The sequence below is a fragment of the Sorex fumeus genome, unplaced genomic scaffold, assembly GCF_029834395.1.
Source record: "Sorex fumeus unplaced genomic scaffold, SorFum_2.1 ptg000063l, whole genome shotgun sequence".
NCBI classification, from domain to species: Eukaryota; Metazoa; Chordata; class Mammalia; order Eulipotyphla; family Soricidae; genus Sorex; species Sorex fumeus.
The window spans coordinates 45,451,234-45,466,410 of record NW_026606120.1 but is presented as its reverse complement, the minus strand read 5'-3'; the positions used below and the strand labels follow the sequence as shown (position 1 = coordinate 45,466,410).

The 15,177-nt window shown below is 57.5% G+C and overlaps 2 protein-coding genes across 2 annotated transcripts; both read left to right on the top strand.

Moving 5' to 3' along the window:
• The first annotated feature begins 789 nt into the window (after positions 1 to 789).
• DPH1 (diphthamide biosynthesis 1) lies at positions 790 to 11,178 on the top strand. Its single transcript, XM_056128085.1, has 12 exons — positions 790 to 871; positions 3,478 to 3,630; positions 3,709 to 3,772; positions 5,386 to 5,507; positions 5,790 to 5,947; positions 6,041 to 6,162; positions 8,689 to 8,757; positions 9,133 to 9,289; positions 9,403 to 9,503; positions 10,371 to 10,449; positions 10,776 to 10,916; positions 11,051 to 11,178. The coding sequence occupies exons 1-12, from the start codon at positions 811 to 813 to the stop codon at positions 11,141 to 11,143; spliced, it is 1,320 nt and encodes a 439-aa protein (XP_055984060.1). The 5' UTR covers positions 790 to 810; the 3' UTR covers positions 11,144 to 11,178.
• Positions 11,179 to 11,238: 60 nt separating this feature from the next.
• On the top strand, positions 11,239 to 12,403 carry OVCA2 (OVCA2 serine hydrolase domain containing). The gene is made up of 2 exons (XM_056127517.1): positions 11,239 to 11,465; positions 11,602 to 12,403. The coding sequence occupies exons 1-2, from the start codon at positions 11,297 to 11,299 to the stop codon at positions 12,099 to 12,101; spliced, it is 669 nt and encodes a 222-aa protein (XP_055983492.1). The 5' UTR covers positions 11,239 to 11,296; the 3' UTR covers positions 12,102 to 12,403.
• The last annotated feature ends 2,774 nt before the right edge of the window (positions 12,404 to 15,177 follow it).

The window sequence follows — 15,177 nt, the reverse complement described above, 5'->3', positions numbered from 1 at the left end:
TTCAGGGGGAATGCCAGGAGCCTGGGGGTGGGGGAGGGGGGTGTCACTGGTCGGGAGGAAGGTGCTAGAGGCCTGAAGGCCGACCTCTGCAGTGCAAACATTGGACAGAATGCCCCACCCTCCCAAAGAATTACCCCTGGACTTGTTCCCCTGAGGTCTACACAAGTTGTGCATGCCACATTGTTCTAAGGTGCCGAGGGCACCCCAGCGCTCTTGAATCTGTCCAGTGTCGGCGGGTGCAGTGGGATCTTCAAGGTGGGGAACTTGGTCCCACCTGCACAGGGTCCTCTGCTCATAGATGGGGTAGTGGTGAGGGGAGAGGGGAGAGCTTGTGGGAGGAAACCCGCAAGACCCTGCCGGCAGGGGCTGGAGCAATAGCACAGCGGATAGGGCATTTGCCTTGCACCCGGGTTCAATTCCCAACATCCCATAGGTTCCCCGAGCACCCCCAGGAGTAATTCCTGAGTGCATGAGCCAGGAGTAACCCCTGTGCAACTCCGGGTGAGACCCAAAAAAGAAAAAAAAAAACCCTGCCGGCAGAACTTGGGCGGGGAGTTGGCAAGTGGAGTCGTACCAGGTTCGGGTCGAGAGGGAGGAACAGGAGACAGAGTCGCTGGGCGTGTGCCAGCGCAGGGGGCGACACCGCTAGGGGCCCGCCAAGGGTCCAGACGGTCCAGCCAAGACCGGGACGGCTCAGAGCCCCGCCCCGCGGGACACGCCCCTCTCGGCCGATCGGCGATCGACCGCGCTGCCTGCGCGCTCGGGCATCTTCCAGCGCTGCCTTTTCGGTGCCCACGTGGGCAGGCGGCGATGGCGGCGCTGGTGGCGGCGGGCGCGGCTGGGCCGCGCAGTCGAGACGGCCCCGGCACAGGTGGGTGCTAGCAGCTGCGGCCTCTGGACCTCGCGTCGCGGGAGAGGACCGGGACCCAAGCCACGTCAGGGCCGAGGCAGCGCTGGGCAGCTGTCACTGGAGCCCGCGGGGACCGTCTCTCTCTGCGCCTCGAGGGCGCGACCGGGAGCCGCTCGTCTTAGGAGCCCCTAGCTCTTACCCCGTCCCGGATGCTCGGAGAGACACGAGGAGGGCCGACTGGACGGGCGGACAGGGGCAGACGAGCTCCCCGCGCGGGGAGGCTGCCCGGAAGAGGCCCGAGGCCCGGGCACGCGCTGGGCACCCACCCAACCGCACGCGAGAGGCCGGCACGAGAGCGCGCGCGTTCCCGCAGGGATCTCAGCCACGGAGGCGCACGGATGCAAACAGAAGCTCACAGCCCCGTGATGAAGGAGGAGGCGCCGGCTGGCCCTGGGGAAGAGTTGCGCTGCTAAGACTAGCGGCTCCCACACCCCAGGAGCACAAGGGACTTGGGCCCGTGAGAGCAGTTTCTATGAGGGGACCAGGGAGGCGGGGCTTGGCAGTTCCTCTGAACAAAAACCATAGCAATGATAACATTCAGATCTGGTCTCAGAAGACTGGGAGCTGGCTCCATGGGCAGGAGCACATGCTTTGCGTGTGGGAATCTGGGGTTCCATCCCCAGGTACTGCATGGTCTCCAGAGCACCAGCCTGGAGAGGCCCCTAAGCACTGCCGCAGGAGTAACCGCAGAGCACTGTTGGTTGTGACTCTCCCCCAACCAAACTGAAAAATCAAATCTGGTCTCAGGGCCCCTGATTTTCCATATTCGGCACCAGCGCCATAACCACTCCCCTGCTGAGGGTGAGGTTCAGATTTGGAAGAATCTTATCCTAGTAAGGGGCCCTAGAAGAAGTTTGGCCACAGGGTACAGGCTCAATAAATCTGTATTCAATAAATTGAATATCTTGCCTTGTCACGTTTCCTTCTGGCTCCTAAAAAGATAGCAGGCTACAGCAGGTTTGCCTTGCACCCGGCCGACCCGGGTTCAATTCCCAGCATCCCATATGGTCCCCTGAGCACCGCCAGGAGTAATTCCTGAGTGCAGGGCCAGGAGTAACCCTTGAGCACCTCCAGGTGTGACCCAAAAAGAAAAAAAAAAAGATACTAGGTTCGAGCTCAACTCCGTTGTGGCGGTAAGATGTTGAGCTAGGGGCTGCTACCTTGTTTTATGGGCTATACTGTTTCATATTACTTTGCGGAACCAAGCAAGAAGTGCTCAGGGGGCTGGGGGCCACTCTCCTGCCATACTTGACCAGTCAAGCCCAATGGTTAAATGCTCAGCTGTTGGGGACTAGACAGACAGACTGGAAGGAATGCTACCCCTGGTGGGGGGTCCTGTACTGTTTTCTGTCTCTTTCCTGAAAAGAGCAATTCCTTACTCCAGCCTGAGTCCACGGCTCCCCGAGAAATCAGGTGGTGGGGGTTAAATCCTGCGCCACACACAAGTGGATGTCAGGTGTGGATTGACAGCTGCCCAGTGGGGCTGGCGGGACTCAAGGCCTGTGCTGTGCGGGGGCTCATCACAGACTATCAGTCTTCTCAACTCCAAACTCTGGTGCTGCCCAGGGCCACAACTAGTACCACTGGGGGTAGAGGTGGGGGGTGGAGGGGAGGCATTTGGTTCCTGGAATCAAACGGGGCATCAGATGTGCAAGATACAAGTTTCTGACCCCTGTGCTGTTTCCCTCTGCCTCGTTTTCTCTTTTTTTGGGGGGGGGGCACACCCAGTGATGCTAGGGGTTACTCCTGGCTCTGCACTCAGGGATCACTCCTGGTGGTGCTTGGGGGCCACATAGGATGTCAGGGATCCAATCCAGGTCTGCCACATGCCGTACCTTCTGTACTATCACTCCACTGTATCCCCCTCCCACCCCGCCCCCCTTTGAGGTTCAATCAAGTTTTCCTGCATTTGCTCTCACTTGAATGTTAGCCCCTATAAAGCCAGGTAAATGTTTCTGTCTTAACCTGTTTGCTCTCAGTTCTGATGAGAGTCTGTTCTTTCCATCTTTCTTTGGGTGGGACATGGCATAGAACAGTGAAGCTAGGGAACTTATTTTCCTTTTAAATGAGGAGAGGGAAGAGTATAGAATTCATCAGTGCAGACATCGTCAGTAAGGAGGGTATGTTTGAAAGGAGTGCTCATAAATATTTTCCTTGTAAATCTCATAACTATAAGGTCTCAGGAGGTCAGGCGCTCCCACGACTGGGTGAGGAGGGGTGTTTTCCTCGACTTCTTGGGCTCTCCTTTTTCTCAGGGTTGTTCTCTGTCAGGGAACTGTTGTGTGAACTTTTTCCTGTTTGCCCTTCAGTCCCCTCTCTCCTCTTTGCTTACATGAGACAAGGGGTGACCCGTGTCCAATTTATGGGCTTAGTGTGTAATTCTAATAATCTCACAACACGGAAATGAATCATGTAGATTTCTTCTTGGCTTAGCAGGTTGTTTCTGCAACTTCAGGATGAAGCTCGGTGGGGACCAAAGCTGGGCCTTAAACCTTCTGGGAGCCCGATGAGCGGGGTCTGGCTCAGGTCCAGGTGAGGCACCCACTCAGGTTTTGTATTTGTCGTAGGTCAGCCCCTTCGAGGCCGTGTGGCCAATCAGATCCCCCCTGAGATCCTGAACAACCCCCAGCTGCAAGCGGCCATCCAGGTCCTGCCTTCCAACTATAACTTTGAGATTCCCAAGACTGTCTGGAGGATCCAGCAGGCCCAGGCCAAAAAAGGTGAGCCCCAAGCCTTGAGCTGGAGTGTGGAGCAGAGGCCCTGCCAGGCCCCTCTCACTTCTCTGTTCTGTCTTCCAGTGGCCTTGCAGATGCCTGAAGGCCTCCTGCTCTTCGCCTGCACCATTGTGGATATCTTAGAGAGGTGAGGCTTGGGGCCCGAAGAAGCTGGGCTTAGAGCATCCCCTGGCCATCCCAGACCCGCCTGTGGGCATCCGTTCACCCTTCAGAGCTTCTCTGCCCCTGCCCTCCTTCGACCTAGGAAAACGCATAAGGAAACTCCCGGCCTGCTACGATTCCCCTCAGAGCCCCCCAGGGCTGGGCAGGAGCCTCGCCTCCGTGTCAGTGTCTTCAGAGCTGGGCTCAAGGAGAATTCTCCGAGCTGACCTTGAATTGGGCGTGGCGGTCACGGAGGAGTCTGGCTAGGGAGAAACTCGGGCACGTTTAGGGGACGCTGGCGACGGGAGAGAAGAGCCCGGGACGAGGCTTCCAGTTCCTGCCTCCGTCTGTCTGAAGTTCTTCAAACAATGAGCCATCCCGGGGAGGAGGGCGGCGGGGCTCAGCCATCTGGAAGCCGCGGGGAAGGAGGGGGACGGAGAAAGGGGAGGTCAACGCGTGATGGGAACCTCCCACCTCCTGCTGCCGCCCCGCCCCCCCGCGCCTCCTCCCGCCGCCCGCAGCCGCCTTCCCGCTCCCACCCTCCTGCCCCTGGGGGATGCTCTCTGGGGCGCGGGCCAATTTGCATACATTTTAATCTATAAAAAATTAAGTGCTCGGGCTGACTCAGACGCCTGGGCTGCATCCTAAGGAGCTGGAGAATCTGCTCCCCGCACAGCTTGATTGGGGGATGCGGGAGGAAGAGGGGCTGAGGGGCGGGGCTGCTCGGCCTGCCCCACCAGAACCCCTCCCCCCAGCCCGCCCAGGGGTCAGTCAGAGAAGAGCTGGCCCTCCTCCTCCACTCCTATGCTGTGTTCTGGGGTGCAGCCCCCCCACTCTCCCCCGTGATTCAGGCCTGGCAGCAGATCCCGGCAGTGTGCTGGCCAGAGCCCATCTTCCCGAGGCGCCAAACAGGCACGTGGGCGGCGCCATGTGCTGCGGGGGAGCTGTGCACGGTCCCCCCATTCTGGGCACAGCCGTGACTGAGACGAGGCAGCGGAGGTCTGGGGAGTGACCGGGCGGCTCTGTTTCCATGAGTGTGTGCCCACCCCGCATCCCGCGCGCGAGCCCACCCGATCCCCCACGTGGATGCCCCTCTCCAGCCCCACCCCCTGTGCACCCACTTCCCTCCTCTGTGTGCGTGCTCCTCCCTACCGCAGTGCCTGCCCAATTCACCCCCGTGTGTGTGCCCACACCCCTCCTCCATGCGCATAACCACCCCCCCTCCATGCCCACACCCCCACGGCGCTGACACGTGGGTGGGATGGGGGGAGGCACTCACTCAGGCTCCTGGGGGGCCGAGACTTGTTGGCCCTGGATGCCTGCTTCTGAGCTGCATGCCAGGCCGAGGGGTGGGGTCCCCCCTGCTGTCTGCGCCCAGGCAGAGGAATCTGGGTGCGCAGACACTGTCTCCATCCAGCATGGTGCCAGGAGCTGCTGCCAGAGCTGGGGGAGGTAGCAGCTGGGCCCCTCCTACTCTTTGTTGGCAGAAGTGGCAGCTGCCAGCCCCAGGGATTGGGCGGGGTAGGGAGAGCGCCCGGGCACTGAGTGACCCCCTCCCTGCTCAGCCTGCGGGCCCTTCTCCCCCTCCCCTGCCCACAGGTTCACGGAGGCAGAAGCGATGGTGATGGGTGACGTGACCTATGGGGCCTGCTGTGTGGACGACTTCACCGCCAGGGCCCTGGGCGCCGACTTCCTGGTGCACTACGGCCACAGCTGCCTGGGTACCTGCCCCCCTTTTCCTTGGAACCCTCCTCTCAGCAAGGAACAGGGACCCTCTGGTTCTGGGGGGTGGCCTTGGGCCCTCCTACTCAGGTGGGGACTTGGTTGCCTTTGGAAACGGAGCTGCGGTCCCAGGTACGGGTGTTGGAAAGACTACTGGGTGCTGGCCGGGTGACAGGAGCCCCTCAGGGACCCATGACTGCCCCAGGCTGAAGCCACAGCCAGGCCCCCAGCCCCTCCTGCCTTCCCAGACTGAGTCCCCTCAAACTCCGGCTTCCTCCCAGTTCCCATGGATACCTCAGTTCGAGACTTCCGGGTGCTGTACGTCTTCGTGGACATCCGGATCGACACCGCCCACTTGCTGGACTCGGTCCGCCTCACCTTCCCCCCTGCCAGTGCCCTTGCCTTAGTCAGCACCATTCAGTTTGTGTCGACCCTGCAGGTAAGAGCAGCCGCTCCCCGAACCGTTCCTGGGACCCCCTCCCTGCCCCGCGTGTCCGGTGCCCGTGTGCTCCCTTCCCTTGTCTGCCTGCAGGCTGCCGCACAGGCGCTGAAGGCCGAGTACCGCGTGAGTGTCCCGCAGTGCAAGCCCCTGTCGCCAGGGGAGATCCTGGGCTGCACCTCCCCTCGCCTGCCCAAAGAGGTGGAGGCTGTGATGTAAGTGAGCACTGGGGGGACCCCTGGGGCAGGAGGGGAAACTGAGTCTAAAAGCGCTCCGCCACTTGCTCAAGGTCAACCCACAGGATTGGTTGACCCCCAAGTGGGTTCTAGGTCTCCTCCCCCTCCTCCCAATCCTCCCTGTCCCTGTCCACCGTCCAGAGGGCCACATCCTGGGAGGGGCGGGAGTCAGAGGGCCTGATACAGGGGCTGGAGAGGGCGGGAATATAATTGGGGAAGATGGATGGGCGCGCCCAGGCTGCAGCCCCATTAATTTAGCATCCGGACAGCTAACAAGCAGGAGCAACGTGTCTCCTGCTGCCTAATTATTTTAGGTAATGGAAATGCTTAATGTTGTGTGAATGCAGCCAGCCTCAGAGCCGACAGCTCCCCGGCTGAACTGAGGAGGGGAGCCCCGTTCCCAGCTCATGGTGAGGGAGGAGGGAGAGGCACTCCCCGGACTCAGGCTCACCTCTGGGAAACACGGAGGTCCCCAGCACAGGACCCGCCCCCACACACTCCCTGCCACACTTCCCCTCTTCCACCCTGCCCCCACTGTCTGCACCTGCCGAACTCGGAGCCCGGAGCTGAGCCCTGGGGGCGGGAGGGGGGTGCACAGTATGCGCTGAAGGAGGGACACCCCAAGTGTCAGCTGCTTTTTGAAACGTGGTGTCCTAAGCAAGAGAGGAGGCACCGCCATGGTGGGTGCCCGCCCTGCTCGAGCGTCTCTGGCCCGGGAAGGGCCCGTCAGGGGCAGCGGCTGCTGGGACATGCTCACCACAGTCAAGGGCCCCATGAGCTTCCAGCCCTGCTGCTTAATGTCAGAGGAATGCTGAGCACGTTTCTTTTTTTTCTTTTTCCTTTTTCTGGGTTTGTGGGCTGTGGTTGTGCTCAGGACTTATCCCATGCTCTGTGCTCAGTGGTCACTCTGGGTGGTGCCGGGGATTGAACCAGGGTCAGCCATATGGGAGGCAAAGCACCTTCCCCACTGCACTCTCTTCGACCCTGGGCACTTTCTTTCTTTCTTTCTTTCTTTCTTTCTTTCTTTCTTTCTTTCTCTTTCTTTTTGGGTCACACCCAGCAATGCTCAGCAGTCACTCCTGGCTCTGCACTCAGGAATTACTCCTGGTGGTGCTTGGGGGACCATATGGGATGCCAGGGATCAAACCTGGGTCTGCCTTATGCAAGGCAAATGCCCTACCTGCTATATTATCACTGTGGCCCCCTGGGCACATTTCTTAACATCCTTAAACCTCAATGGTCTCTTCTGGAAAATGGGGAAACGGCAATGAGAGGGTAGGTTGGAAGATTGCTGGGACTGAAGTTACCTGTGGTGGCTGCTCTGCTCAGGCCTGGGACATAGGCATGAGGGCCAGGACCCAGCTACAGCTCAGGAACTGGATGCACATTTGTCTGAAACCTCACATATGGCACAGATGACACCCTGGACGCTGTGCCCAGCGCCAGCAGGGAGAGACTGTCCCCCCCCATCCCATTAGCGTCTCCTGAGCCCTGAGCAGTGTCAGTGTTGTCTCCGCGCGCTTTTCCCACAGCGCAGCCCACAGACCCTGCACTAACCATTGAAGGTGCATGCTCTTCCATTTCAAACTCACAAAATAGGGGTTTTTTTGGTGGCAGGGGTGGGATGACGGATGCACAGGGCTGACCCCTGGCTCTGCTCAGGGATCTCTTCTGGCAGGCTTGGGGATCAGATGGAGTGCTGGGGACTGAACCGGGGTTAGCTATGTCCAGGGCAGACACCCTCCTCGCTGTGCTATTGCTCTGACCCCCTTGACTTTCTTTTTTAAATTTTTGAGTAGTTTGCTTGTTTTGGGCTTTTTAAAAATTTTTAATGAATCACCACGAGGTACAGTTACAGACTTACAAACTTTAGTGCTACGTTTCAGTCATACAATTGGGCTATTTTTTGGCCATATGTGATGCTGGGTTCATCATGTGCAAGTCAAACACCTGATCCTACCACTGTACTAGTGTCCCAGCCCCCTAATTTTTGTTTTTTGAGCCATTTCCGGTGGTGCTCAGAGGTTACTCGTGGCTCTGCTCTCTGGGATCACTTCTGGCAGACTCCAGGGACAATCTTGGGTGCTGGGGATTGAACACGGGTCAGCCACGTGCAAGGCAAGCACCGAGCCCACTGTACTGTCACTCTGGCCCGCACTCCTGATTTTTCATGTGAGAAACAGAGGCTTCAAGAGGCTGGAGTGATAGCACAGTGGGTAGAGCGTTTACCTTGCAAGCAGCCGACCCGGGTTCGATTTCCAGCATCTCATATGGTCCCCCGAGCACCACCAGGAGTAATTCCTGAGCGCATGAGCCAGGAGTAACCCCTGTGCATTGCTGAGTGTGACCCAAAAAGGAAAAAAAGAAAAGAGGTAGAAGGATGCCATGTCCCAGTGTCCACACCTATCAGCAGTGCCACCAGCCCAGTCCTTCACCCTCTGGCTCTTCAAGCCAGTTCCTGCTGCTTCGTTGCTCGCCCCATTCACAGTCCCTTTCCCCCTGCAGATACCTGGGAGACGGCCGCTTCCATCTGGAGTCTGTCATGATCGCCAACCCAACCATCCCTGCTTACCGGTACGGGCTGCGCAGACTGGCCAGTGTGGGAGGAGGCGGGGTTCCCTGCCTCTAAGACCCTCAGTTAGCTAGAGCGTCCTAATTCCTGAGCGCTTCTCAGCCCCCCACCCGAAGGCTCTCACCACCTATGTCCTGGATCTGCCTCCATGCAGAGCCCTCCCCTGCCCGGGGATGCTCAGAGAAATGAAACCTCCTCCCTCTCCTGCCTCTCCAATGGCTGGAGCTTCCCTGTAGCTGTCTCTGCTCTGGCTTCTTCCGAATGGCCAGCCTGGAGCCCAAAAGTTTGTCAGGCCAGGGACTGAAATCCAGGAGCCAGGTCCAGCTGGAGTCTGTGGGTAGTCATATCTAGGGCCCTGAATGCCTTTTCTTTCCCAGCTATGACCCATACAGCAAAGTCCTGAGCAGGGAGCACTATGACCACCCACGCATGCAGGCCAATCGCCAAGAAGCCATCACCACCGCGCGCACAGCTCAAACCTGGGGCCTGATCCTGGGCACTCTGGGCCGCCAAGGAAGCCCCAAGATTTTGGAGGTCTGAGCTGGTTGGGGATGGCCTCCTGGGAAGCTGGGAGGATGGGTGGGCTCAGGGAGTAGCCCTGGCTGCTTGGCTATAGTGACCTCTGCCCCGCTGCCCTCTCCCCACAGCACCTGGAGTCCCGGCTCCGCGCCTTGGGACGTCCCTTTGTGAGGCTGTTGCTCTCGGAGATCTTCCCCAGCAAGCTGAGCTTGCTCCCGGAAGTGGATGTGTAAGTGGCTCCATCTTCCCTCGCGAGCTTTCACTCTGGCTAAAGCAGCTTCGAATCTAGGCCCTGCTGGAGTCAGTGCAATTTGTTCCATGACCCTGAGTTTATTTGGGAGGCTTGGGGACCACACCAGCAGTGCTCAGGGCTATTTCAGATGTGGTGTGTAGGGGTCACTTATGGTAGTGCTTGGGGGGGTCTCAGGGTCGAGTCTGGGACTTCTGCATACAAAGTGTGTTCCAGGGACAGAGAGGTGGTACAGGAGGTGAGGGGCTTGCCTGGAATGTGACTCTGGTGGCTGCAACTCCGGTTTGAATTGCTGACACACCATATGGTCCCAAGCCTCACCAGGAGTGACTCCTGAGCACAGAGTCAAGGGTAAGCCCTGAGCACCTCTGTGTGGGGCCTTACAAGAATTTTCTGAACACTTTTCCAGTTGTGGCTTCCCTCAGTGTGGGTCACAGTCCTGTTAGGGCTTTGAGGCTCATTGGCCCTGATCACATCATGGTTGTCTTGTGTGAGATGAGTTTGAGGGCTGATTGCCATCTGCATTTTGCCCAGAATTTGTTTCTGGTCTATAACTGAAGCTGCTCCCAGAAAACTGGGTGAATGGAAAAAACAGGAAACACTTGAGTGTTATTCAAATAGGTGAATTTTTAGTTTAGAATTAATACAGAGTATGTATTTGGGGTATGTTGGGGACACACAATCATTATCCCTCCCCTTTCCCAGCCTCACTGGGGTTCCCAGAAGTGGGGGGAATGTTAGGATCCCTTCAGTGTAGGTGGCTCAGGGGGTTAAATTCATGGTCTGAGCCCTGAAGCTACTGAGCCATCTGTCACACCTTGATTCTGATTTGGCTTCCCTTCACAGGTGGGTGCAGGTGGCATGTCCACGCCTCTCCATTGACTGGGGCACAGCCTTCCCCAAGCCACTGCTGACGCCCTATGAGGTAACATCGAGTTCTGAATATCCGTGGAAGAGAGTGGGCTTTGCACCTGGTTCCCTTGAGGACCAGGTGTGGCCGGGCACTTAATGGCTGAGCTGGGGTCTGTGTGACCTTGAGCAAATGCCTTAACATCTCTGGGCCTGGTCCTTCCTGTGTTATGGGGACTAGTAGAGCCTTCCAGGGCTGGGGATGTGGCTCAGTTTTAGAGCACGTACCTGGTGTACATAAGGCCCTGAGTTCTTCCCCAGCAGCACAAAAAATGACAGTAGGTTCTTAGAAGGACTGAACCGTAACGTTCTGTGCCGACAGATGTTATTTTCCTTTCCCAGGCGGCGGTGGCCCTAAGGGACATTACCTGGCAGGAGCCTTACCCAATGGATTTCTATGCCAGCAGCTCCTTGGGGCCCTGGACAGTGAACCACGGAAGGGACCGGCTCCCTCCTGCTCCCGGGCAGCCCCGCGTGGGGAAGGTAGGCGGGGACTCCGGGGCCGGGCCTCTGGCAACGCGGGCCAAGGCTGCCGCCTTGTGGCCGCCACGAGAAATGCACCAGACCCGGTGGAGGATGTCGCCGGGGCGTACCCTAACGAAAATCTGTGACTTCAGGTGCAGGAGAGGCCCACGCGCCCCTCGCCAGCCCCGGCGTGTGAGAGTTGCAGCTGCGGAGACAAGGCGGCGGCGCCACCTCCCGCTGTTTGAGAGGCTGGGGCTCTCGCAGGTATCCGCGTCGGCCCCCGCCCCGTTGTCATGGCAACGCCCACGGCTCGCGCCCGCCCTCGGCCCCGCCTCCGCGTCGTCGACTTCCGCTCGGGGACGGGCCGCTTCCGGCGCCCCGGCCCCGTGCCTGGCGTGATGGCTGCGCCGCGGCCTCTGCGGGTGTTGTGTCTGGCGGGGTTCCGGCAGAGCGAGCGGGGCTTCCGCGAGAAAACGGGGGCGCTGCGGAAGGCGCTGCGGGGCCGCGCCGAGCTCGTGTGCCTCAGCGGCCCGCACCCGGTCCGGGAAGCGGCCGGGCCCGGCCCTGGTGAGAGAAGCCCCGCCCGGAAACGCACGGCCGCGTGTGTCGCCCGCCGGGTCGCGGTCACCCCCCGCCCCCCGATCCCCCCCCGCTCCCTCCAGCCCACCCGCGCCCCCTAACCCCGCGCCCCGTGTCGCCACAGAGCCCTGCCCGCCGGAGGAGCAGCCTCGAGGCTGGTGGTTCTCCGAGGCGGACGCCGACGAGTTCGCGGCGCTGGAGGATCCGGCCGCGTGCCGGGGGCTGGACGCGGCGCTGGCCGCGGTGGCCGGCGCGCTGCGGCGGCTCGGCCCGTTCGACGGGCTGCTCGGCTTCAGCCAGGGCGCCGCGCTCGCGGCCCTGGTGTGCGCCCTGGGCCAGGCGGGAGACGCCCGCTTCCCCGCGCCGCGGTTCCTGATCCTGGTGTCGGGCTTCTGCCCGCGAGGCCTGGACTTGGAGGAGCCCGTCCTGCAGGCGCCCGTCGCCCTGCCTTCCCTCCACGTGTTCGGGGACACGGACCGAGTCATCCCCGCGCAGGAGAGCATGCGGCTGGCTAGCCGATTCCCCGGGGCCGTCACCCTTACCCACGCCGGGGGCCATTTCATTCCAGCGGCTGCGCCCCAGCGGCAGGCCTACCTCAAGTTTTTGGACCAGTTTGCAGGGTGAGAGAAGTAAATGCCTCTGCTTTTTCAGGTCCCTTGTTCCTGGGGGGTGGCCACGTGACCTGGGGCAGCCTCTATAGTCCCTGCAGGCGCCCTGCCCCCTGCACTGAGACTTCCACTGCTGTATTTCTCATCGTCGATGAAGAGACGCGTTAATTCCAAGATACAGATGGTCTTAATAGATTTTGGCCTTGGCATCTGATTAAAAAAAGGCCAGCAGACACTGAATGAGAGATTACCATGGGAAAACCAAGGGGCTTGCCCCACTGTGACTGCCACACAATAAAGTACTAATTTGAATTTGCACGATTTTTTCCCTCCCTGTCAAACAGAAAATTTCTTTTAAAAGTCAAGATTCTTTTTTCTTTTTGGGGGGTCCCCCAAGGTACTCCACCACGGATGTAGTGCTGCTCTGGTGCCATGGCTCTTTGCATGTGCTCCAACCCTTTAAGCCATCCTCCCTGCCCCAGAAGTGTAGGTTCTGACCCTGCACACAGCCTCCTGGCAGCATCAAGCATGGAAGTGTCTAGGCGGGTCCCCAGGCGAGACCATGCATCTACAGAGATATGAACACCTGTTTGTTAGAGGGCTTAAGTCCTTAAATGAAGGAAAGGAGGGTCAGGATAGCAAAGCACAATGGGTAGGCCATATGCCTTGCCTGCTGTTGACCAGGGTTCAATCCCTGGCATCCCATATGGTTCCCTGAGTACCACCAGGAGTAATCCCTGAACATTGCCAGTTGTGGCCAAAAAAAGGAAAGGAAGCTCTCGGGAAAATTTACAGAAATTCTTTGTTAGAAGAAAGCAGACATTTTGGAAAGAGGTCACCTGCAAAGTTCTGCCTAAGCCACGTTAGAAATAAATTTTTTCTTCTGGGACTGGAGCGATAGCAGGAGGGCGTTTGCCTTGCATGTGGCCAACCCTGGTTCAATTCCCAGCATTCATATGGTCCCGAGCACCGCCAGGAGTAATTCCTGAGTGCAGAGCCAGGAGTAACCCCTGTGCATCACCGGGTGTGACCCCCCCCCCAAAAAAAAAGTTTTACTTCTTTCATCTTGATCTCTGAGAGTTGTGTTTGGTCACTTGGATGCCCCCAAAAGCAGAGAAGCAGCCATTTTCCAAATAACCCCATTTACAGTTTCTGAGACTATGCCGCTTTATAAAGATCATAGATAAGGTCTAGAATACAATTAAGACAATGCTTTATTGGAAGACTGTTGATTTAGCCGCTTCTCTTCCGCCTGTCCCCACACTGATCTACCTGTGCAGAACATTAGGACCAGCCCTTTTCTTTCTGGAAGATCGCAAGGGGCCCTATCTGGCTCTCAAGTGTGGATGCGCTATTTAATAATAGAGCAGGAATTAGGATTAGAGATACAACCTAAGTCCTGTGACCCACCCCCTTCTTAAACAGACTGATTAAACCTAAATTAACTGAAATTCTGACTTCACTCTGAATAACAGTGGTCCATGAATGACAAGAGAAAACTGGAGTTACCCGCTCAGGCATGACTGGGTTTTGGACCTTTGTACAGAAAGTGGGGCATGGAGTAGGAATTTTTTTTTTTTTGGCTTTTTGGGTCACACCTGGCCATGCACAGGGGTTACTCCTGCCTGGCTCTGCACTCAGGAATTATGCCTGGCGGTGCTCAGGGGACCGTATGGGATGCTGGGAATCGAACCCGGGTTGGCCACGTGCAAGGCAAACGCCCTACCTACTGTGCTATTGCTCCAGCCCCTGGAGTAGGAATTCTTTGCTACTGTCTGTCTCTTCTTGTGGGTGCTTTAAATGGGTTCTTCCCTTAGCAAGAGGAGGAGATGTTGAAATGGTCTGGATTCTTTCTACTGGATTTCTGACTTCTGTGACCATAAACAGTTCAAACGGGACATGATGCTGCTGCTCTTCAAAGCTCATGCGGCCTCATGGCATTCACAGGCCACCTGCCCCCTTAGTAAGGTCCCAAGAGGTGGGAATGATATGTACGTCAGCTGCTGCTATTTTGCTTACTGTGAAAATTGAGACAGAAGGAATGCTATATATTGGGGAATGGATTTATTTATTGCTTTTTGGATTACATCTAGTGATGCTCAGGGGTTACTCCTGGCTCTGCACTCAGGAATTACTCCTGGTAGTGCTTGGGGGACCATATGGGATGCCGGGGATTGAACTCGGGTCAGCAGTGTACAAGGCAAACGCCTTCCCCGCCATACTATTGCTCTGACCTGGGGAATGGATTTTTAACACAAGGCTTAAAATCAGAAGGAAAAGGACAGAACAGCAGTGCTAGGTACTACTTGGGGTGAGAATTCGCTGGGAATCATAAAATGTTCAAGCTAGAAGGAAACCTGTTCCACTGGCTTCCAGCAAATAAAGTAGCTTCCCTCAAGCCCTCAGCCACAACAGAGAATGCAGGGGGCACAGAGCACATGGCTCAGTGGTAAGGTACATAAAGTGTGAGGCCTGGGTACAATTTCTGATGCCACGAGGTCATCCAAGCACAGCCAGGGCAAAAGCAAAAGAGGAGAATATAGGGAGTTATGCCTAGCTCCCAGCCAGAGTGGAATACTTACACAGTGGAATTCTCACTCTCCCAGAGTGAAATACTTACAGCTCAGGATTCATGGTAAGACTAGGTTCCTGGGGGCAACTCCAGACCCATCTGATTACTGGGACCTAGGAATCCATTTTCATGTTGTCCTTGATCACTTGCATGCAAATATTTGAAAACATCTGCATTCAAGTAGAAAGTAAGTTTCTGGTAAATTTGTCTTTTCATACATTCTACTGTGGGAGGGAGCAATAATTTGAGGTTTTTGTTCTGCTTTGCTTTTTGGGTCTCACCTGGAGATGCACAGGGGTTACTCCTGGCTCTGCACTCAGGAATCACCCCTGGCGGTGCTCAGGGGACCCTATGGGATACTAGGAATTGAACCCGGGTTGGCTGCATGCAAGGCAAATGCCCTACGCGCTGCACTATCACTCTGGCCCCTTTCTTTCTTTCTAAAATAGGGGTCATCCCCGGAGGTCTTTAACTTGGCCCAGCTGTGCAGCCCTGGTGGTTCTGTAAGGGGTGGGATGAA